The sequence below is a fragment of the Pagrus major genome, chromosome 7 (assembly GCF_040436345.1).
Source record: "Pagrus major chromosome 7, Pma_NU_1.0".
NCBI lineage: Eukaryota > Metazoa > Chordata > Actinopteri > Spariformes > Sparidae > Pagrus > Pagrus major.
The window spans coordinates 16,962,053-16,984,346 of NC_133221.1; the positions used below are offsets into that span (position 1 = coordinate 16,962,053).

Here is a 22,294-nt window from a genome sequence, read left to right on the forward strand (position 1 = left end):
TAGCGTCCAAATGACTCTACATTATAACTCAGAATATGTTCTTAAGTAGTGGAACCTGTGTGTTCTTGTGGTATTACGGCCTTATAAGGCCCATACTGAACAAAGCATCTTGAGATCCTAACTCATGTACAACTTCCTTAGTTTTTATCGATGCACACTAATTAGGAGGTTATTGAGGGATTGCTGGCCTAGTAGTTGCAGAATACGATCAGTGGCATTGATAAGCTTTTATAATGACTAATAATCATCCAATATGCTACTACTAGTAATTGGTAATATATGTACTCTAATATACCTTAACTTCATTTATTGCAGGACTGTTGTGTCAGACTGCATTAGTCTTAACTAGGTGTACCTAATAAACTGGCAACAGAGTGCATCTGTAGTATATTTCAAACACTTTTTCTCTACAATAACTTCTGCAGTTAAACTTTGTTAACTGTGTTTTAAAAGTTTACAATTAGCAGATAAACAATGCAGACTTAACACTGAATGACACATTCCCATAACCTTGCATTTTAAATGGTAGGAGTGAAACACAAACAGTAAAATTCAAGGCTTTGGGAATGTAGTTATGGCAACACATATGAGCAGCAGTCATCATTATTACAGTTACAGTACAATGGTCAACAAGCTCTTCGGTTTGCTGAGCAATAATCGAGCTAGCTGTGCCTGAAGTAAAACAAAACCTTCAGCTCTTTACTAAAATGTGGATACAGATTTTACTCAAATACATGTGACTGCGTGTTTTTTTTTTTTAGAGCCTGTTGACCAAACAGCTGTTTAGCACACCGCGGATGACAGTTAGCAAAGACAAAACATGGCGGACGTTGTTGACAGGTGAGAGGTAAATAAACACTGGACAACATGCAACATATAATAGGAGGGGGTGAGGATGATGATGATCTTAATGATGGTCTGAAAAAATCACAGAGGGCTTCTTCTCTTGGAGGAAAATTAAACTGATGAATTCATGTTTTTACGGCTGTTGGGGCGAGCGATATTTAATTTATTCAAACTATGAATATACTGCAACTTCTTAATTCATCTTCAATAATCTTGTTTTCTGACTTTAGTGTTGTAAAGCAAATCTCAGTGTTGTGAAGCATCTCTTTTTTTTCTTTTTTTTTTTGCATCCAAAGCACTAGCTGAAGCAGCTGACATCACTGTAGCAGCACACAGGAGCTGGAGGGCCAAGCGGGCCAGGTTTCAGCCAGGCTACCTTCCTTCCTACCTCTCTTAGGAGTGGGAAATACTGTCAATAATCTTCTTTTCAGCTGGAGGTGGGGGGTAGAATAAACAGTGGTGGTTGAGGAAAAGAAGAGTCACATGTTAGCCGGAAACCAAACACCAAACAAGTTAGTTTCATGGAACAAGGCATCGTTGATAAAAACCAGTAGATTAGCCAAACCTCTTTATGTTATTGTTGTTGAAATCAGCTCCATAAGGGGGATGCTTTAAAAGAAATAAGCCAATATAATGCACAGCCTTTTACATGTGTCATGCACTTGGTAATTTAATCATGGCTGATTGTACTTTGAGTGTGTCAACATATTTTTCCACACACAAAATATGTTGACACGCTGTACAATTTTTTCTGTGCCAGGCAAAGAGGTTTGGCTGACTCCTATCACCAGACGCCTGATAGGAGTCTCCTGAAGTAGAACACAAACAACCAATGACGGCCCAAGTTAGTTGACAGTAGTTGTAGTTGGTGGGGTTTGGGTGGGTGACAGGGATCATGCTGCATGCACAGTGGGGTCAGGGAGGGCGTTCGAGAGACACCTGGACAACCTTGGCATTAGGGGGGGAGGGCTAGCAGTTGGCGTCGTCACAGAGGTTGGCTTCACAGAAGAACCGTGAGCCGCGTTTAGCAGTGCGGGCTGTGAAGGGCACGCTCTTCAGTACTGGGGGAGGAGGGGGAGGGAGAGAGAACATGTCACACCTGAGACACTGCCCTTCTGGAGGGGGTGAAAAACACTGGACCACCTTCAAGTTTCTTTCAGGAGACTGTAATGAACCTGAGAACACTGGAGCTGTGTTCTTTCTGTACGTAGCACTGATCGATGGAAGCAAACCTTGTTAAACCCTCAGGAGGTTTTTAAAAGGGTGAGGGGAAATAGTTTACTTTGCAATCAGTTGCATAAAAGCTGTTAACAGCTCTGATAGTAGTGGCATTATCATAAGCATTATTAACATTACTAAAAATGACATTAATGCAACATTTGTATTATTTACATTTAAGCACTGATTAATGATCACAACATAAACATCAGTTAACTTACGTCCTATCCTGAGGCTGTAGATACTGCTCTTTTTCAACCATTAAAGCCCCTGTATGTAGGATTTTATAATGTCTGACATCTAGTGTCAGACTCAAGAAAAACACTTGCATAATCCTGAAACAGCTGTCAATGGAAATGTCTTATTTTCCTAAAAACGATCATCAGAATACTTATAACAACATAAATCTACAAATAGAGGCTTTCAAGACGGATCCTGTAAATAAAGATCCTATGTGTTAATCAAACGGCCTGTCTGACTGTCTGACTCAACAGCTTAACTCTTGCACAACTCTTTAGACAGCACGTCATGGAATAACCGGTGACTGCTGTGCTGCTATGTGCTGTGCTCCAGATGTGGCGGTGTCTGCACCACGTAGCACAAGGTGCACTTCAAAGGAGCTGAGCAGTGAAGGACCACAGTCATCCTCGACCGGGGACGACCGGGGCTGCTGGCACCCACACGGGGTCTTTTTAGGGTGTTGTCTGGCCCACCTGTGATTATGTCCTCAATAGTGCCGTCCTTCCCCTCGTACACGGGCCGGTGGTCTTTGGCTTGCCGCTTGCGCAGCTCTGCGATCAGCTCCTGTTGCTGATGCCTCTTCTTCTGGGCCTGGACCTGCACCAGCAGAGAGGAGGATATTTGTACTGCTCGCTGTGCTTTTTGGCACACCACAAAGCTTTATTTAGCACTGAGTAAACATCTGATGGGTTTCATTCAGCTCAGTAGCATGCACTCTGACTGTACCTTGGGGTCATGCTGTTTAGCCTCCTCAGCGAGCAACTTCTCTCTCATCGCCTGCTCCTGCTTCTTCCTCTGTTCGTTGTCTTCCACTGCATCCTGTTGGGAAGAGAAAAAAGGTGACCAGTCTGTGACAAGAAACTGAAACCTTTGAGGACAGAGGAAACGGGTTAAAAGTGGAACATAAACAAGGAGCACGTTTAATGAACGTAACCAAACAGTTTCTTTACAAATACACTAGTGAAAGTTTAACATCTTGGGAATTACATGTATTTGATCTCTTGCTGAGAGTTAGATTAGAAGAACGACAACACTCTTATACTTCTACGCCAAACACAAAGCTACATCCAGCCGCCAATTAGCTTATCTTAGCTTAAAAATAAGGTTGTAAACAGGGGTAAACAGCTTGCCTAGCTCATTCCAAAGTTAAAAAAAGTTTGCCGAGCAGGACTCTAAAGCTCCTTATTGTAATCTTTGGACAGAGCTAGGCTAACTGTTCCCTGCTGTTTCAAGTCTTTATGTTAAACTAAGCTAAGCTAATTGGCGGCTGACTGTGGCTTCATATTCTACGTATCAATATGAAATGGTTAGTTTTAATCAAATTTTATTAGAAAACTCAAATTATCAAAAAAATAACCTGAAGTCTATAAAATTGTGTTGTGGAGATATCGACTGAAGTTAGCATGAAGTTAGCATGCTAACTTCATGCTAACTTCCCGGTCCAAAGCTCCTGTGCTAGTGGTGTAAACATCAACACTCCCCCGGTGCTCCAGTCTGGACCACTAGATGCACGGCTAAACAAGCTAACTAGCTAACGGCAGCTACAATTAGTGGTTACTCTGGTGCCATTTTTGTTTCATTGTCTTTTCTCCTTTTTTTGCGTTGGTAGGGAGTTAGGTTCAGAATGGCAACCTTCTCTTTTGAGCTAGTTTAGTATTTTAGTGGTTTAGTGGTTTTATTTCCACTCAGGGATGGTGGCTTTTCTATATTGGCTCTCACTCTGGTTAAATTTAAGCTTCTATATCTGGCAATTAAAGATTTAAAAACTGATATTCTTCACCAGGTTTTATCTTACTCACCTCTCCTCCAAATTTGAATTGTAAGAAGTGCATTTCCCAAATGTGGAACTATCCCTTTAGGTCTCACATACACACTGAGACAGAGATACAAATACGCAGAAATCCCTGTGTTGCACATTTCCTTAAGCAGATCCCATAAATCTAGACTGAGAACAATCCCAGGAAGTGTGCTGTGTGGTGGGGCAGGGCGAGGCTGTCCGGGGGTAAAGAAGAGGAGGGAAGGAGGAGGGGAGGGGAGGGAAGAACCAGTCTAAACACCACAGCTGCAGCTCCAGAGTCAGACCCAGCTGGCCTTTCCTGTTATTTGGCCTCGGACTATACGCCACGTCCTGTGACATAGAGGCGGCCAAAGCTCTGCCCTGCTCTGCTCTCACTACTGAGACTCTCAACATCCAAGTCTGAAATGAGGGAACTTCCAGGAGAGAAAGCTGCACCCTGTCAGTGCAGACGTGAGGAAAGATACATAAGCAGCATCTGCTTGGTGTCCTCACCTTGTAGGCTTTGATGAAGCGCACAAACACGGGGAAGAAAACTGAGGGCGGAGTCGTCTTGGCACTCTCTCCGAAGTAGTTCACCACATTGTTGAAGGCTTCCTAGAATTTAGAAGGAGTGGAAGCGATGTATGTAAACACTGTCGAGTTCAGAGTCATGATTGGTTGTGTGTTAGAGGTCAGTTGGCTGCATCTGGGACACAAGTTTGCTTCATGTGTATTTTCCCTTTGAGGTTACAAGGTTGGGAAAGTGTTGTGATACCTCTGCTGTCTTGGCGTCCTTCTGCAGCTTTTCCAGCTGTGCATCGCTGGACTGGAGGAAGCCTTTCAGGACTGAGTGGTCATGGAGGCTGCACTCTCTCCTGATCAGGTCCATGCCTTTCCCCAGCTCTCGAACGTCGAGCAGCACATTTTCCAGAGACACTTTTATACAAAGAAAAAGGTTTTATTAACCAAGCAGGGCATACTTTTATACAATTATCTACATAATGCTGTGTCTGATCTCACCTGCTGCAGCTTTATCCACAAAGTGCAGTTCATTGTGGAAGTTGGCCAGTTCGGGGTACTTCTCTTTCACAATGAGAGCTATGTAGTGGAGCAAAGTCATCTTCCTGTCTGTAGACTTTGTGTCCAGCAGCTGTGTAACAATAGGAATGAATGGTAATATCAGCAAAAGTGCCTGATGCGGATAAACTGAGCACTTGAGAAATGTTTTCAAATTCTGCTATGTAACACTCACCAGATCAAGACTTTGTAATTTGAAGCCATAAACGCAGCCTCGCTTACTGCTGTTCATGTAGTTTCCCAAAGCTAAGATGATCTACAAGTAAAACAGAAGAATCAATAAATGAATATGCATTACAAATAGGAATGCTGCTGATATAAAAACAAATATCTCCTTCTTACCTCGAGCATTCTTTTCAGCTTTGGTGCAGACTTCACTGAGCCAGAAGCAGCGATGATGGCATTGAGCTGTGGCGTGAGCAAGCCGATGTTGTCAGCAAAGTTACCGACAAATGTGATGATGTTCATTCTCTGCGTGAGCCTCTCGATCTTGCTGAATAACAACATGAAGCGATCCTCCTCTGCGAGCTGGTCCAGCGGACGCCGCTCACGCTCGTACTGACGCATGACCTTCACCTCCGCCTCCGTGGGGAGGAAACGCATCAGGCACTCCACAAAGTCCACAGGTAAGGCCTTGAGATCAAATCTGATCAAACACAACATATATTAGTAACTTGTTCTACCTTGTCTTTGGATCAAAAAGCATTGCAAGTCCAGAAAAAAGTGTGTACTTCTCTATTGCTTTGCAGATCTCTTCTGTGGTCTTGTTAGCCTTCCGCAGAGTGATGGCTAAGTTCTTGGAGCGATTGGCGTCGAGAAGGGTGACTTTGTTTACCGCCTTCTGGGCTACTTTGTTCTTTGTGCAGGTGATATCCACAATCGGACCCTGGGCTCTGGTCTTAAACAGCTCCTCAAACCTCTCCAGATCCAGCTCCTGCACACAAGTGACAATTTACTGATTTGTTCTGAACTTAAATTAAAGGCCCTGAAAACATATTTTGTTAATCATCTTACGCTAAGCGATGGTGTTATGGTCCTTATGGAGTAATCAGGGAGTTTGTATCTATTCCTAATCTGTGTATTTCCCCTGCAGGTGTCAGTTCTGCTGATTTCCACACCCCATGTTGTTATTGTGGTATTTAATTTGTCACTTAATGTGGTCTAATTTGATCAAATTAAGTTTAACTGTCCTGAAGTCCTTGTTGTGGGACTTGGAAATGGAAAATAGACCTTTACGTGAACTCTATTTTCTGACAGTTTTGGTCATTTCACATAAGAGAAAACTGTATTCTTGTTTTTCTCTGCGTCCTTACGTATTTCCATGCATCTATCCGTATTGAGGAACATAAGAATCAAATTGGATGGCTTGGTTGTTGCTTATGTTGCCGGCACTGTCAATCAAATCTGATCAAACCACACCTGCACAGTCCCGATGTAGCAGTTTTCTTGAGCTTTTGAGTGTTAAAAACTGTAAATAATACATTCTTTTACCCACAGTGATGTAAACATCCACCCACAATTCTGTGCGATCTTAGAGGTGCAAATAAGCACAACAGGAGGTGCCTTTTTGATTGTGTGAAGTAGAGAAGGGGTTGAGATGTATGTCTTTTTCTCGGTATGATGTGGTGTCAACATGCTCAGCGCCGGCCAAGTGCTAAGCGATCTATAAACAGAAGTTGAAACTTTGCGGATTTAAAGATTTGCCCTACAGACTGATTACTTGCTACAGTGCTCTGAGGCACAGGCTCTTTTCAAATGTATATTTGGAGCTCACATCTTAATTGTTCATTAGATGAAGGTTCTTGCAGGTCCCTGCACTCCTACACTTTAGAGTGATAACCTGAAGCGCCTTTGACCTCCTTGTTGGCACCTCTGACAACATGGCGGACTGGTTATCGTACCCAAATACCCGAATGAGTAGATGTATGTATGGAGGATGTTTTTGATTTTTTCAAATCTTTAACTTTGTTGCTTATTTATTCAGTATTTTTTAGCAGTTTTATCTGCTTGACTCACCTCCAGCACACGTTCATCGTCAATCTCGTTGAAGACCGTGCCATTGATCTGATTGGGCTTCAAGGCCGTCCAGTTAAACACAGGCAGGCGGAATTTGGTCTTGATAGGCTTCTTGATTCTGATAGCTGTCGTTGAGATTAAACAAAACAAATAAACTGTTATTTTTTGCTCAACTATTAAAGTGCATTACAGCAATATGCCATTTTGTCTCAGCTCTCACCTGAGAGGCCAAGACTCAGGATAACAGAGGGAGAAGCGTCTGGCAGAGGTGGAGCGAGAGGAGGTGGTGGTGGTGGGGCTGGTACATTCGCGCCTGTAATTTATGCACAAGAAAAAACATTAGAACAAAAAGAGTTAATTTGTCCATTTTATGTATTAGTTTTATCCATCCTACATGGTAATTTTGATCTTGTGTGTTTAATGATCCTTTAATATTCTCTCCATATTTTATCTGAATCATCATAAGCTTGATTTACTTTGTAATTGTGCTGAAAACTTGTTGTACTCTTTCTGCTACAGTCTGCTACACACTCAAACACAGAGGAAACAAGCCTTGCATTTCCTTTTCCTGTCTGGGCTAGAAGAACACTGCTGTGACCCATCACCTGCCCTGGCACGCATTAACAAAGGAGGGGAACTGAAAATAGACTTCCTCTGAGGGTCTGTAGTCAACTTTCACATATATGTGTCACCAGACATAATCACTGTGAGTCATGGTTTATCACCTGAGGCAGAGGGGAGAGGAGGAGGAGGTGGTGGAGGTGGGGGAGGAGGTGGAGGAGCTTCACTGGCTGGTGGTAAACTGGTGTCTGGTCCTCCTGGTCCTGTTAATCCAGCTGACGGACCCAGAGACAGCTGCCCGATGTTACCCAGTGGGATCCCGAGGCCGCCGCTCCCAACACCACCCACACCCAGCGGTTCGATGGAGATGTCTCCATCAGGCTTCTTGTGCAAACGAATGGTGCCTTGCTGCTCGAGCTCCAGCAGCCGCCTCTCGATGTTGAAGTGCCTCTGGAAGGCGGCGTCCTTCTCCTTGATTACCCTCCTCAGGGTGTTGACCTGGGTGTTGGTCGACTCGTAGGTCTCCTGAACAGCCACCAGTGGGCGATAAAGAGCACAAAGCAATGACTTTACATGCCAAAGAAACATCCTGCTTCCTGCTGACCTAATTTGCTTTCACAGCAATTTAGATACATGCATCTGAAAGTGATCTCCGCCAACACACAGCGAGGTGAAGTGAAGCCTTTCTGATGCGAGGCAGGCAGAGGAATATTACATCATAACGGCTGCCAGCTTACCCGTATCACTTGCAGGTCCTTGTCCTTCTGAAGGAGCAGCTTCTCCAGATCGGCCACTTTCATCATCGTTTCATTCTCAACCTCCAGCAGCTTCTCCGTCACCTGGGATAAAAGACGGAGACAGCAGCAGAGATGAGAGGTTGTGAATCCAAGAATTGATCCAGAGCACTCCCTTCCACCCCCTCCCTCTATGCACTGTGCATCATCACCAAGAAATAAGATATACCCAGCAGCAGCATGATGCAGCAGGAGCATGACACAGCTTTTAGTTTTGATTTTGAACAGATTACACATGTTGCACAGGAATTCTTGGGGAATCTTCACCCTCATCCTCCCCCATCATTCCTGACCCCTGAGAGCAGAGTTTGTTATGAAATTCCTCGAGTGATGTCAGGGGCTGCCTACGACCCCTCCATGTGAAGAAGGTCTTTTGCGAAGTGGCGTGGGATACGGAGGCAACTGCCCAGAAAGAATGAGCCAACACGAGAACAATATTAAGATTGTTTCACACTCAGAACTTTCCAGCGCTCTCCACCCCGTCATTATTCTGAACCACTTGTGGAAATGCAAACACTGAGTAGATTTCTAATCACCACGTAGAAACAGCCGAGTTAAGTACACGGCTGGTGAACCACAACAATCTCATAAAGTTGGCGCAGAGAGCAGTGTTGGTGGTCCAGACTGGGTGGGGCACTTACATGGGACAGGTGCTCCTCCAGTTCATCCACCTTCTCCAGGGCTGCATTCTTCGTCTCCGCGTCTTCCAGCAGACCACCCACATCAAACACGTTATCCAGGTAGGCCTGGATCTGCACCGACAGCTTGTCACTCTCCGTGTGTTTGCATTTCTGACATGAGGGAGAGTGAACAAGCATTAGTGATTAGTCTCCACCTGAGGATGTGTTTTTGGGTTTTAACCACAGTGTCGTCACTTCACCTCCAGGTAATCATCCAGTCCCAGCTTGGTGAATTCAAACTGTAGATGGACTCTGAAGTTCATGTCCTCCACCGAGTGGACCACAATGTTGATGAACTGCATGCAAGCGACCTGGACCACAGATACAGACAGATTTAAGTCCAAATATCTTTAATTTGATGGATCATGTGTAGATCATTCTACACATCCGTGACACAAAGCTTCTCTCACCATGTAGTCGATGTTTCCCTCCTCACAGCGGAAGTAGTCCATCAGTCTCTCAAAGCGATGCTTCTCCTTACACACCTGGAAGATGCAGCAATACAGAAGTTGATCTATGAATCCATGGCGATGATTTACAAAAGTATTTTTTTGAAAAACTCAAATATGATTTTACTGTGTTACTGTCTGGATATTGTATTAATAGCTCTGTTATTCAGGGATTAATACATCCATCCAAATTGTGTTTCTTATGAGGACTAAACATCTACATTCCTCTACTGTACTGGTGTTTTTGCTGCTTTGCACATCTTGCACTACTTATTTCTGCCGGACTGTTAATAATGTTTGCTACTTATTGCTATTTTATATTTTTGCTGTTATTATTATTATTTTTTACTTTATTGTACGAGTATCAGAGCTTACATACATTTCCTTGAAATCTGAATATCCCGTTGTTCATATTTATAGCATTCTTACAATATTTTATCAGCAAAACAAACAAAACAAAAATAAAAATTACTATTACTAATAAAAATCATAAAAATGATAATGAAGTCAATTAGAACTAATTTAGGAAAGTAAGATAAAGTAAGTAAAGTTAGTATGGTGATGTATACAGTACATTTGCCTACAAGTTAACCCCTTCATGTGTGGATTCTTAAATCACAAAGTAACATATATCTTTTATTTTGGTCGTTTTTTCGTCTTCACTTGATCACTTGATGCGGAAGCTGCATACTCAGTTTCGACAATAAAGATATTCTACTACAATTTTAGAAGAAATTTGGGAAATAAACTTTAGAAACCAGACATAGACTAAAAAGAACGCCCAACATAAAGGTTTTCTAAAACTCAAGAGAGAGCGAGAAATGACTACATTGGTTTATGTCATGAAGAAGATCAGAGTAAAGCTGCAATAGAGCTTTTTATGAAGACGCCAGAAATACGTATTTAAGAACAAAAGCAGTGTCTTTTTTCTTAGATTTTTTTCCCCAAAGTTTCCCACATATTTTATTCCTTATTTCTCATCTCATCTATGCTCTATCATGTGTTGTGTCTTGGGTTGATGCAATAATCTTATAATAGTAGCTTCTCTTTGTATCTACCGCATTACATTAAATCATGCAACAAATCATAGCACAATACAGTATTTTGTTTAGATTAAACACGTTCTGGGATCAAACATAATCCACCCTGAGAGTTTCTGCTGAATGTAAACAGAGGATAGTTTCCTCCATTTGCAACAACAACCTCTGCTTATTATCATAATTCATGGGAAGGGAAGCCAGCACAAGATAAAGACACAGGACAGATTTTTTTTAGCCAGTTTCCAACACGAAAATACACTGGAAGGGGAAAAGGGAAATACGGTGCTGTAAAAACCCATGCCCATTTCTGACTAACTAACTAGAAATAGTTGTGGGCTGAACATGTGATTACTGGTACAGCCGTGGTTGAATACCACAGGTGGCCATCTTGTGAGATTTCAAAGACCTGTCAGTTTGTATTAATGCATTATTTTATCAAATACAACTGCAGAAATTCCATCTTGTTTTGACTAGTGGGTTGATTAGCTCCTGCGTCTCTCTGGGGCTTTTCGACTGCAATATAATTGTCTTGTTCCGGTGTTTAGATGACTGTGCAGGCAGAAAGCGAGAGGCTTTGCAAACCTTTGTGGTCTACTGGCTCCCATCAGGGAGTTGATCCTTATCATTGTTCAAGGTTGGCTCACATCTGGTGTCTTAATGAGACTAATGACCTCAGACAGGCCACCGTAGAGCTTTGCTTACACCCTCGGTATACATGAAAACTCCCAGAGCTTCTCAACTCTCATCTCTTTACACAACCCTTCATGCCCTCATGCACACCGGTGATGTGGGGAATGTTGGCAATTAATGTCAGATTTTTTTTAATTCTTTTAATTTTTGGGTAGCAATGGTTCTAATCATTAAAAATGTTGCTTTGGGCACCTCTTTGAAGTTGTCAAACGCTGAGAGGATGATCTCGTGACCTCCTCGGACAAGACAGACGGCGGCCAGCAGCTCAAGGACCAAGGCTTTTGTCCTGGAGGTACAGGAGACACTTGTTAGAACATCACACCTGGATTAAGTTCAACTGAAAACACTACAAAGCACAATATCTAAACTGTAATGTATGTACTTAAAGCTAATGCACATGCAGGAGTTGAAATCTTTAATCCAAAATCTGACACAAGGGCAGGTCTTTATAGCTTTTTAAGTGTTCACCCTCCCAGCCTTCATTATGAAGTGATCAGCCCTAGTGGTTTACCGCTAATCTTCCTTTAGTAAACATTCCTCTAACTGCCTGTATGTACGCCTCTGATCCACGACTTCAGAGAGAAGCTGAGCCCCATGGAGAATGAGAGGCATATCATGTGAACTGGCTGCAGGGTTTCCCCTATTGTTTGACCCAGCCCTGCGTCTATTGAGACGGGGGCCCTCGGTTCTTACCGTGAGTTCTTATTGTTCAAGCTGAGAGCAATTTCATTGACTGCGTGTGCGTGAGACATGACCATATTGAAGCCGTACTGCATGAAACAGACAGAGAGAGAACAGGATGTGGTCAGAACAACCTCAGCATATTGAGAGATGTGCACAGGAAACACATAATCCTTACGTATTTAACACGTATCTGTGTCAGATTGTGTGTGTGAGTCTCTACTGGAGTGTCACTGTTTGGTACCTGATAGTTCATGATTGCTCTCAAGCACATGATGCAGACATGCACATCATCTTTCTGGCTCACGAGGCGGGAGTTCTTGATGGTTTTGCTGTTGGAAACCGTGCCATAGCTGCAACAGATGGCAGAAGTTAATATCTGGTGGAGATACATATCAGGCTTTAAATTTTCTTGTTTCACTTATTTCTGAAGTATATCTGGTATTCGTCATATGACTCTTGTTTAAAGTGTGTGACATACAGAGACGCAGAGAGAGAAAATTACAGAGAGCGAGGTCTGACAGAAAAAACTCAGATGGCTTTTGAGGTTACAGATGCATTATGGGAGATGCCTGGTTTCCTTGCTGCTGTCAACAGACCGAGCTCGAAGTGCACAGACTGCTATTATGTAACTGTAATGCACAGTCATCTTGTGCACATAATATTACTTTTCTTGCGCAGTTTATGAAAAGCTTATGCTGTGTCCTGTGATCCAGCATTTCTGAATCATATAAAACTGTTTCTATGTTAAATAATGCAATGTTGTAAAAAGTACTCAAAAGTCCTACGTGTATAAAAGTAAAGACATCATGTATCTTGTATCACGTATCAAAAACACTGATTCCAATAATCTGAAAAAAGCTGAATATCAGATACAATAATCGGTTAGAAACCATTAGTATACTGTACATTATATACAAACATGACATAATCTACTTTTACTTGTACTTTTGCTTATGAAGTACATTTATATCCAGTAAAGCACTTTTAATACTTAACTACATGTCATATCTGATTATCCTTTAAGGCTTTAACTCAAGTACAATTCGTATGGATGATTTTGCCAAAAGCGGTACGACACCAGCGCCCGTTGTTGTAAAGATCTTTGCTAGCGCATGCCGGTGGCGAGCACAGGCATTGATAACTATATAAAAATAGCGGTCTTTTCGCTGATGGTCTTGTTTGCTGTTACAGGTCATTTATAAATATCAGAGGAATCACGAGAATGTTTCATAAACATTTAAAAGTTCCTCATAGTCACTTTAAGTATGACTTTTGGGTACTTTCTACAACACTGCAAATACTTAAAGTTATCAAATAAATGTGGTGGAGTAAAAAGCACAACATTTGTCCCCGCAATGTAGTAGAGTGAAAGTATACAGTAACAGAAAGTGGAGATACTCAAGTAAAGTACAAGTACCTCAAAATTGTACAGTACTTGAGTAAATGTACTTAATTACATTCCATAACTGACATAATATTATACTCATAAAGATTCAGCAGTAATTTTATATCTCTATGTTTCAAGGTTTTATTGTATTTTGTCAAAACTTAAGTGACAATGACAATAAAGACTTGAATCTTGAATAAAGCCTGAAAGTTTTTCTTCTCTTTGCTCTAATGATATTTATTTACTCCTGTCAGACTTGACGCTTGTGTCTCTTCATCTCCTGTCTGTGTGTGGCTCAGTGACGAAGAAGAGAATCACAACTGTCCAACATATGCTGCTGCAGCTCACGGCTGGCTCTCATCTGAAGACAGTGCAGTCGCACATCTGGACAGATGAAGGAGGACCATTAACAAAGAGAGACGCACAGCGCAAAAGGTCAAAGACTTTAGTTTCTATCTCTGATACAACGCCTCGAGGTCAAGAGAGAGGTCAGCAGACCCCTGACACATCGGCCATTCAGGCATTATCCTGAAACAAAACAGCACCAAGACAACTAGCTTGCATGCTAATACATGTACATAGCATTCAAGGTTAGCAGAGCGAGGCAATAACAGGGGTAGGGAATAGCAGGGGGAGCTAGCTTAGCCATACGTACCGGAGGACAGACTGGCGGGCAGAGCGCACCAGCGTGTTGCAGAAGGGTTGAGTCGTATGGTGCAGATCCTCAATGGACCTGCTCCAAGATTTAGCCTTGTCCAAGAAGCCATCCTCCCCATTCTCCAGCCCCTCAAAATCCAACCTGGGCCACAGACAGACAGACAGACAGACAAGCCAACACAGAGGCACAGGGGGGTGTAGATGAGAGGCACGGGGGAGGTTAGGTCAGCAAGGCAGCTTGGTAGAGAGCCAGGGGTTATCACAAGAACTGTCATCAAGCTGCATGATAAAGCTCAGCACAGAGACCCTGTCCCATTCAGGCGAGGTATAGCTCAGCACCACACCATTTAGCATCCGTCCAGAAACACATCCAGTTTGCCAAGTATGCAACAAGGCATACAAACACATCCAAAGAATGCAAGAATGCAATTTGCACACTTTTAGATGCACAAGCATTTTATTACAGGCTCTACAGGATATGGCATGTTAACTCAGCAGCCAGATCCACTGCCCAACCCAGTTCCTTATGAGAGGTTTTGGCTACAGTCATGAGGGATGTGTGTGTGATGAAGTGTGCAAAGGTACTCACATGACAGCACACTGGGCAAAGGAGAGGTACTCCACCAGGACGTCAAGACCTCTGTTCTCATCATTGAGGAACTCCCTGACCCACCTGTGACGCATGAGAACAGAGAGGGGTCAGTAGGGCGCCAAATCAAGAACACACCCTTATCCTTTAGGACTGCATTTTAACCATTAATGGACAAAAAGAAAGAGAAACAGTTCAGTTGTGCCATCCTCCCTGTGGCTAATTATAAGATTTATTTGACTTATTAGGCGTAATGACTCTTTAAGGCCCCCCTCCTGAACACCCAGTCTGCTCTGATTGGTTAGCTTGCACATGCCCAAGTTAGCACTGCTAACAACAACAGAGCAGCTGTGCTAAATTGATTCTTACGTGCCAAACTAGCTGCTAGGCATAAATTATGCAATTGTGTGACATGGTGAGGTAGAGTGAGTGCAGGGCTACTGACGAGGCGTTTCAGGCGCAGGGTTTTCTGTGGGAGAGAGGAGCTTCTGTTGGTGCAGACTTTGACCTTTTTAACTTTCAAGATCTTTAACATGCACAAAAAACAAATATAAAACACTGAAGTAAAGGAAAAAAACAAAAAAGCATTATATGTCTCCTTTAAAGCTTGTCGTATGCAGCTTGTGTTTCTCCCCAGTCTGACTTACTGTCGTAGCAATGTCACCATGTTCCAGTATCTCAGAAATGGCTTTGCTGCTGTATGATGTGATTGTAACTGATAGCCAAAATTAGAAAAATAAAACAGAAGTTGTAATAAACCAGATTTATCCTTTAAAGCAGCTCTGCAGGGGGTCTCCCCTCCCCTGACTGAAAGAACTTGGCAGGAACGCCACGGAAAGTAAACCAGAGCGAGGCCTCAGATTTCCTCCATATTTAACTCCAGTTTTTTGGAGAGAGAAACAACTCCAAACAAAGGAATTCCCACTGCGATGAGAGAAAGAATGTGGAGGGCATATGGCTGAAGGAGCTGGGCTCAGGTCGAACCCCTGACAGTCAACAGTATTTAGTCTGCCTCCCCCACAGACCCCCTTCCTCACCTCCCTGCTTCTTCAGGGAACTCCAGGGGGGGGACAGGATTGGGGTAAAAGGTTCTTAAAATAGTCCTGAAGTGCTGGTTATGATGACAGACTGCTAGTCAGCCAATGGTGAGTCGACAGGAAAGCAATCAAGGGCCTCGGAGAAGCGGAGGGAGGGAGACGAGGGAAAGGGAAGAGAGGTGAGGAGAAGAACAGAGGACAGCAAACAAAGCAGTAAGAAGTTAAGATTTGGTTGCAGGAGGACGGAAGGGGAGGTGGGGGTGGACAAGGAGGCGGGCTTGATCATCAGTTTCCTGTCTACCTACTCCCCCCCCCCCCCCCCCCCCCTCCTTTCTCCTTCCTTGCCTCTGACCCCTCACTCCTTCCTCTCTCTCTCCAAACCAGTTGCTATTTCAGATTTTCTTGGCAATCTCAGGAATAACACATCAGAAAGGGCCCAAGATTCAGACACACACAATAAACCTGCATCTGTTACACTTAATCCCACCCACAAAAGTCTTCTGAAAATAGCCTTCCCTTTTTTTTTCTTTGCCAGTGAGTCTTTCTGGGAAACGCATTGAAACAGACCTTTATTGATGAAGCATAATGGAATATGAGTTATTCTTGGAGGTCAATGAATGCTATGGAAAATCAAAAGCCATTTTATTAGTTGCTGCTTTTGGTTTGGTCACTGCAGCACATTTTTTATGTGGAAGTATCTGAATGACATCGGATCACGTCTGCAACACTGAAGATAAACATTCATATACACAGCTGGTGTATAGAGCATTGTACAGGACTGAGTGCCTATTGTCTTTTATGAAATAATACAAAGAGATTGTTTGCGTTAAAATGTGAGAAATGTGTAAACATAAAAGTATCCTTGTGTGTATTTTTCGGCTTTTCACTGGGTTCAGGATCGGTCAGCCAGGCTTCCTGTCCCTCTGGCATACACAACAAAGCTTCCTGCTCAACGCTATGGGGGAGTGGACGCGGCTGCACAATGGCTACCATCTGGGCATTATGAGGACCAGCTCTATGAAGTGGAGCTGCAGAGCTTGGCAAGTTAGAACAATGGGGGAAATCTGGGCACCAGAGAGAGCTCTGGGTTGCTGCAGCAGCAAGAGCACAGAGGGGGAAACAATAATGTGGCTTCCTTAGGCTTCATGCACCGATAAATAGATCTGTGTAATTCACCAGAAAAAGATCAGTATTGATTACCCGATGTGGTTTGTCCTCAGTGAGATCTCCAGCTCCCTCAAGACTTTTGTAGATTCCTGCACCCGCCTGCGAAACTTCTGTAACAATAAATGTATCATTGTGTAAGCATTATTTAATAAGCAGTGAGAGTTAACACGCTTTAACATAAACCTTTAAAAGAGCACTCCACTGAAGTATACGTCAATGTGGACAGATCAGTAAAAACATCTTGATCCACACATTATCCTGTCTTGGTGCCTACATTACCCACAATGCAACTCAGTCAGCAATAGTTCATTCTGATGCTGTCCTCAAATGGGGTCGTGTTTACAAGAAGAATCTCAGCTACAGCATGTGGTTGTGGTCGAACACACAGTGAATCAAAAGATCAGCGTCCTATGAAGAACTGGTGTGGTTTAAGCATGACGACGAGCGAGAAAAGGGACTGTTCATTTAAAAACAACAATCCTGGTTAGTGTAGATGCTGCTATAGCACCTGTTATATCAGAACTGGAGAGTTTATTTCATTGAAAGAAGACCAAAAGAACAGAGGGCTTTTCTTGACAGAAAAGATGTTTTCAGCCTTCTCTCTGGCCTTGGTATAAGTTTGATTTAGCAACTGGTTCTGCTAGTGGTAGCACTCTCCAAATGTTGACCTGATTGGTTCAAGTTGGCTCATGATAGATGGTAATAGACAGATGGCTCGTCGAATCACCTGCCAAGTACTTTTTGAAAGTGCCTGCCCTTTTTTTTTTAACAGTTTCTAGCATCATCTTTCCAGATGTTTTTGTGTGACAAATCATTTGGCGCTTCATGTTAGAAATGTTCAGACAGTTCTGAGTTCAAGAGTTGTGAACAACGATCTAATCGGAGAAAATCTGGATACAGTGTTGGAGTCAGAACCCTGTTCATTCCTATGAAAGTTGCTCAGTTGCACATGGAGCCAAAAAAGTTTGACTTCCTGGGTCTGAAATTACCTGGTTCTTCTGCATAGCTTCGGTATTGTGCTTGTTATTGTACCGAATGGCTTAAAATTTGATAGTGAAGTCATTTCGCAGGGGTTGTGATGATCATAAAAATGACAGCCGCTTCTTTAACAATGTAAGCTTATGGGAAAAAGTGTGCCTCACATGACGTTGTACTGTAATTGGCCTAGAAGCCCGGCGCTGTTCTGGGGGCTGACGTTTTTAGAAATAGCAAAGGCCACTGAAGTTCAGTTTGGTGGATGGAAAGTTAATATGTTGTGATTTTAGTCATATAGAGTTTTTCCTCTGCAGTTTTATAATATGTCTGAGGGAAATGTTAATATTCCCAAACAGCTTAAGCTTTTTCACGCCTTTGCATTTCCTGCATTACCCGTTTGCTAGCTTGCTAAATCTAGAAGCTGTTGCCTAGCAGCAGTGTTGTCATGACTTAATTACTCTGAGGCCAAGCATATTGTGTACACAACCTCCAACGTTGTAACCACAAGCGCTTGAGTTTCATTTGAATATGCAGCAGTACTCCAATAAACTGACTTTGATGTGTAAAACGGTGGAGTTCCCCTTTAAGTGGACACTTTATTTGAAAGGTCATCTTTACTTCCCACCTTTCGTGTGACTCCAGGGTCTAAGTAGCCTCGTAGCTTCTGGATGTAGGTGTGAGGCGGATTCTTCACCTGAAACCTCTCCTGAAGACACACAACAGAGAAAGCATTGTAATAATGTGTGTTTGATGAAGTCACCGTGTTGGTGCAGAATGAGTTATGCGATGATGGCAGGTGTGTGTACAATGAGAGTGATGATTTATGAATGAGAGTTAATGAATGCACCTGGTCGCAAATCAGGTCCCACTTCTTCTCATTGTCGTACTGTCTGAGGAGCCGGGCTTTGTCTGGAGGCAGGTTCATAGAGTTCTGAAAATATGAAAATAAGCATTAGTTTCATTTATACCCATGTTTCCTTTAGTCTGCTCATTTGACTATTTATAGCAGCTGTGACTGAGGATGTGTCAGTGACTGGTGCTTCACAGAGGCCTCTGGCGCCAACGGCAGAGCTCAGCTGAAATTTTGGGGACTTACACCATGACCTCACTTCCTGTGTTGACTCTCAGCATCCTGTCACAGGAGATGATCCGTATCTCCTCTGGACTCCAAGTCTCACTTCACGTTCAGGCTTTAAACACAACAAGCCACTATCACAGTGTGGGCCTATTACTGGACTTGTCATCTAATCCACCCATAAAAACACTTGAACGCCACACGACACAGCCTGAGGCGGCCAGTTAACTGTGGCTCAAATTAAACCCAAAATACTCTAATTTGTGTTTGGAGACCAACCTCACTTAAGCGTTTTATGTCCTTGTGACGACTGTGAAAAAAAATAAAACAAACTGACAAGTTTTTGACTAACAGTTTCCTTGACTGAGCCAAGAGCTTGTAAACAGGGGTCGACACGGAAATCTTAAAAATGAGGAAGTGCAACAATATGCGGGCGCTTGCCAGCAGCCCCTGAAACTGATCGCCTCAGCGTTTCTCTTTGAAGAGACATTAGGGATTGTTTGCACTGGGAACCCTCATTTACACCCGCATCAACAGAACCCTGTAAGCCCGGCCACAAACGGCCTGTCAGCTTGACTTCTAACCTGCAGCTATAACTCAGCCTGCCGTCTAAAACGCAACACCCTGTTAACCCATCCCAGGCCAGATGTGATGTTCACACACACTGGCATTTTGCTACCGCTGGAGATGGAAAATAAAAAGGGTGGAATATCACGTGTTGAGTATTTTAAATTAGTTTTCCACAACGGGACCACATTGCTCACTCTATCAGCACATCATGAATCATGCTGTCTGCAGAGGACTGAGGTCAGAGGTAAGGAAACATTTTATGGAGCTGACTAATAATTTTGCATTAAATAACAGATTCTTGTACTCCAAATTCCAAAGCATACTCAAGAACACGTGCAGCAACAGTCTGAAGATACCACAGATATGCCTGACAAAGCTATAATAGGCTCTAACTGCACATATGGGGCCTTTGACATAACCTGCTTTATGAATCCCACGCAGGAGAGAGGAGAGAGGCAACATGCATACCAGATGTCCAGAATTACAGCAGGAATTTGTCCTGTTTATAGTAGTAGTTTATAGCAGTAAATTTTCTCTCTTGTCTGACTCTCTCCTCTTCCGTGTCTCCTGGGAGAAATTTCACCGACAACAGTGTTTAGTCAAGTCTCACAAGGAGGTGAAGAGGAGTGCCTCCCATCTGTGTCTGTGATAGTGGATGATGAACAAGGTTTAAATAAGAAGATGGAATTCATTTGAGATTAAGTCCTTCAATTAGCATTGGTCACTAGTAGAGTAAATAATAAAGCCCAGTTAGCGATGTTAACTTATTGGTTTAAGGTATATTGAATTCTTATTACTTAAATGAATGCATTTGAATAAGAATCGTTAGGATTTACATTAGAAGTAGAAGAATTAGTAAGTAAAATATCTGCTGGTTCCAGCTTCTCAAATGAAAATATGATTATTTCCATAGTTTTATCACTGTAAACTGAATATCTTTAATTTTTTGACTGCTGGTCAGACAAATTAAGACATTTGAAGGCTTCACTTTGGGCTCTGGGAAACTGTGACTGGCACTTTTATTATTTTCTGACATTTCAAAGACAAAACAACTAACTAATTAGTCAAGAAAATAATCCGCAGATTAACAGATAATAATCTCTAATTGCAGCCCTTATTTACTACATCATACTAAAAAGTTGGACTGCAAGATTTACTCTTAGTTGTATCCATAATGGAGCAATACATGAGAGTTACTAATTGCAGTACATGGATCTCTTTAATACTCTCCAGATAATGCTCCATAGGCTAGAAACTTGATGCAAACACCTGGAGGGTAAATGAACACATCAGCCCAGATATCTACTCCAGGATCTGTCCAGGTCCAAAGCCTGGTTTCCTTGTCTTCCCGGCCAGTCATGCATATAAAGTAGAACTGTGGGGCAAACCGTCAAAGAGCAACATCTCCTGTTGTGGTAATGTAATTCTGACTTGCTGGAAAACATGCAGACCAGACACACAGAACTTCATCCATTTAGTGAAGACAAAAGAGCAACATAAAGCCAAAACCTGCCCACTGTTATCTGGGTTCAGTAATAAAAACATGAATCAGAAGTGAAAAAAGTGTAAAACTCAATGCCATCATGAGCTTTGATATCCAATACTGTTTGCTCATTGTCAGTTAGAGCCTCAGGTAATGTAAATAAATACAGGTGGGACTGTGTGCAGATGTGTGGCGCTGCATATGGGTATAAACTGTATTTCCTTGAATGTCAGAGGGGGGTAGAGAAGAGGTTTCTCCTGCGACAAGGCAAAAAGCAGAGGGGATGTTTCCTTTCTGACTAGATTTGGGTAATTTGAGCCAACTAACCCAATTTAGCTAATTTCATTTCACTTTCTCCCACAGCGATACAATCTCACGCTTCCTGTGTTTATAAGAAGCCAGAAAGAAGCTGTTTTACGGGAGAGAGGGAGCAGTGGATTCACAGGGCCATTTTAGGGGTAAAATACTACAGAAACGCCAAAAATGTGTGGTGCTTGTTATGTTGCCACACTGCCCACGCACTCTCTCCTCCAGCGAGGCCTTTCGTGTTTGACCTGAGACTGGCTCGACAAAGGATTCAATGTGGAGCTTTGTTTTGATTTGGTGCCGTGCCATTCCCATCCTTTGACATTTGAGCCATTTTTTTTCTCCTCGCAGAAGATCGCTAACAATAGGTTAGTGGGCAGGGTCAGCGTATGCCCCCTGGTGCTGCTGTGTAAGAGCAAAATCCGGCTAAAACACAACACCAGTACACTGCACAACCAGACGAACTGGTTCTATTATCAACACTATCTCACCAATCATTAGGCCCTCATTGTGAGCCAGAACAGTGGCAGGGTTTGCAAACAGAGCCACTGGATACTGGATGAAATACTCCACTATATTAAACTCTCTAATATAGTTAAACTTGTTACAAGACAACAAATACTATTCATCTTTTTTGCTTTTTATGCAGAGGTTTTTTGCACGTAAATCTCAGTTACAGAAAGCAAGTAAATGCAGTGACAGAAGCTATAATAGATGAAACGAGATGGGAGAGGATTAGTGGGTAGTTGGTTGACAAAAAATGCACCAACATTAATTCAGAAACAATGGTTAATGGTTTGAAAAATACCAAACATTCTCTTGCTTCAGCCTCTTGAATGTGAGGCTTTCTTTTTGCTATTCTCTGTTTTATATCACTATAAACTGGACACACTTGGCTTTTGGTCAAAGGAAAAGCAGGAGCAGGAAAAATCTGATTGGTTACACGTCACGAGTAATAGCCTATTAGAGTAATCTG

The 22,294-nt window shown here is 42.6% G+C and overlaps 1 protein-coding gene across 2 annotated transcripts in view; it reads right to left on the reverse strand.

The window, feature by feature from the left end:
• The window catches only part of fmnl3 (formin-like 3), a 38,144-nt gene that overhangs the window by 3,569 nt on the left and 12,281 nt on the right, over positions 1-22,294 (reverse strand). Inside the window, exons 2-25 of one of the 2 annotated variants that reach the window (XM_073469538.1) lie at positions 18,732-18,815; positions 18,510-18,590; positions 16,943-17,019; positions 14,706-14,789; positions 14,115-14,258; positions 12,314-12,422; positions 12,082-12,158; positions 11,581-11,674; positions 9,620-9,694; positions 9,410-9,520; positions 9,171-9,320; positions 8,473-8,574; positions 7,900-8,260; positions 7,395-7,487; positions 7,175-7,299; positions 5,890-6,092; positions 5,501-5,804; positions 5,334-5,414; positions 5,102-5,231; positions 4,857-5,017; positions 4,595-4,696; positions 3,031-3,123; positions 2,778-2,901; positions 1,795-1,907 (exon numbers count right to left, since the gene is read on the reverse strand). In XM_073469538.1, coding sequence (XP_073325639.1) covers positions 1,816-1,907; positions 2,778-2,901; positions 3,031-3,123; positions 4,595-4,696; positions 4,857-5,017; positions 5,102-5,231; positions 5,334-5,414; positions 5,501-5,804; positions 5,890-6,092; positions 7,175-7,299; positions 7,395-7,487; positions 7,900-8,260; positions 8,473-8,574; positions 9,171-9,320; positions 9,410-9,520; positions 9,620-9,694; positions 11,581-11,674; positions 12,082-12,158; positions 12,314-12,422; positions 14,115-14,258; positions 14,706-14,789; positions 16,943-17,019; positions 18,510-18,590; positions 18,732-18,815 — 3,057 coding nt within the window. In that variant the 3' untranslated portion in view covers positions 1,795-1,815. The remainder of the gene's footprint in view (positions 1-1,794; positions 1,908-2,777; positions 2,902-3,030; positions 3,124-4,594; positions 4,697-4,856; positions 5,018-5,101; positions 5,232-5,333; positions 5,415-5,500; positions 5,805-5,889; positions 6,093-7,174; positions 7,300-7,394; positions 7,488-7,899; positions 8,261-8,472; positions 8,575-9,170; positions 9,321-9,409; positions 9,521-9,619; positions 9,695-11,580; positions 11,675-12,081; positions 12,159-12,313; positions 12,423-14,114; positions 14,259-14,705; positions 14,790-16,942; positions 17,020-18,509; positions 18,591-18,731; positions 18,816-22,294) is intronic. The other variant, XM_073469540.1, reaches the window with a different exon arrangement.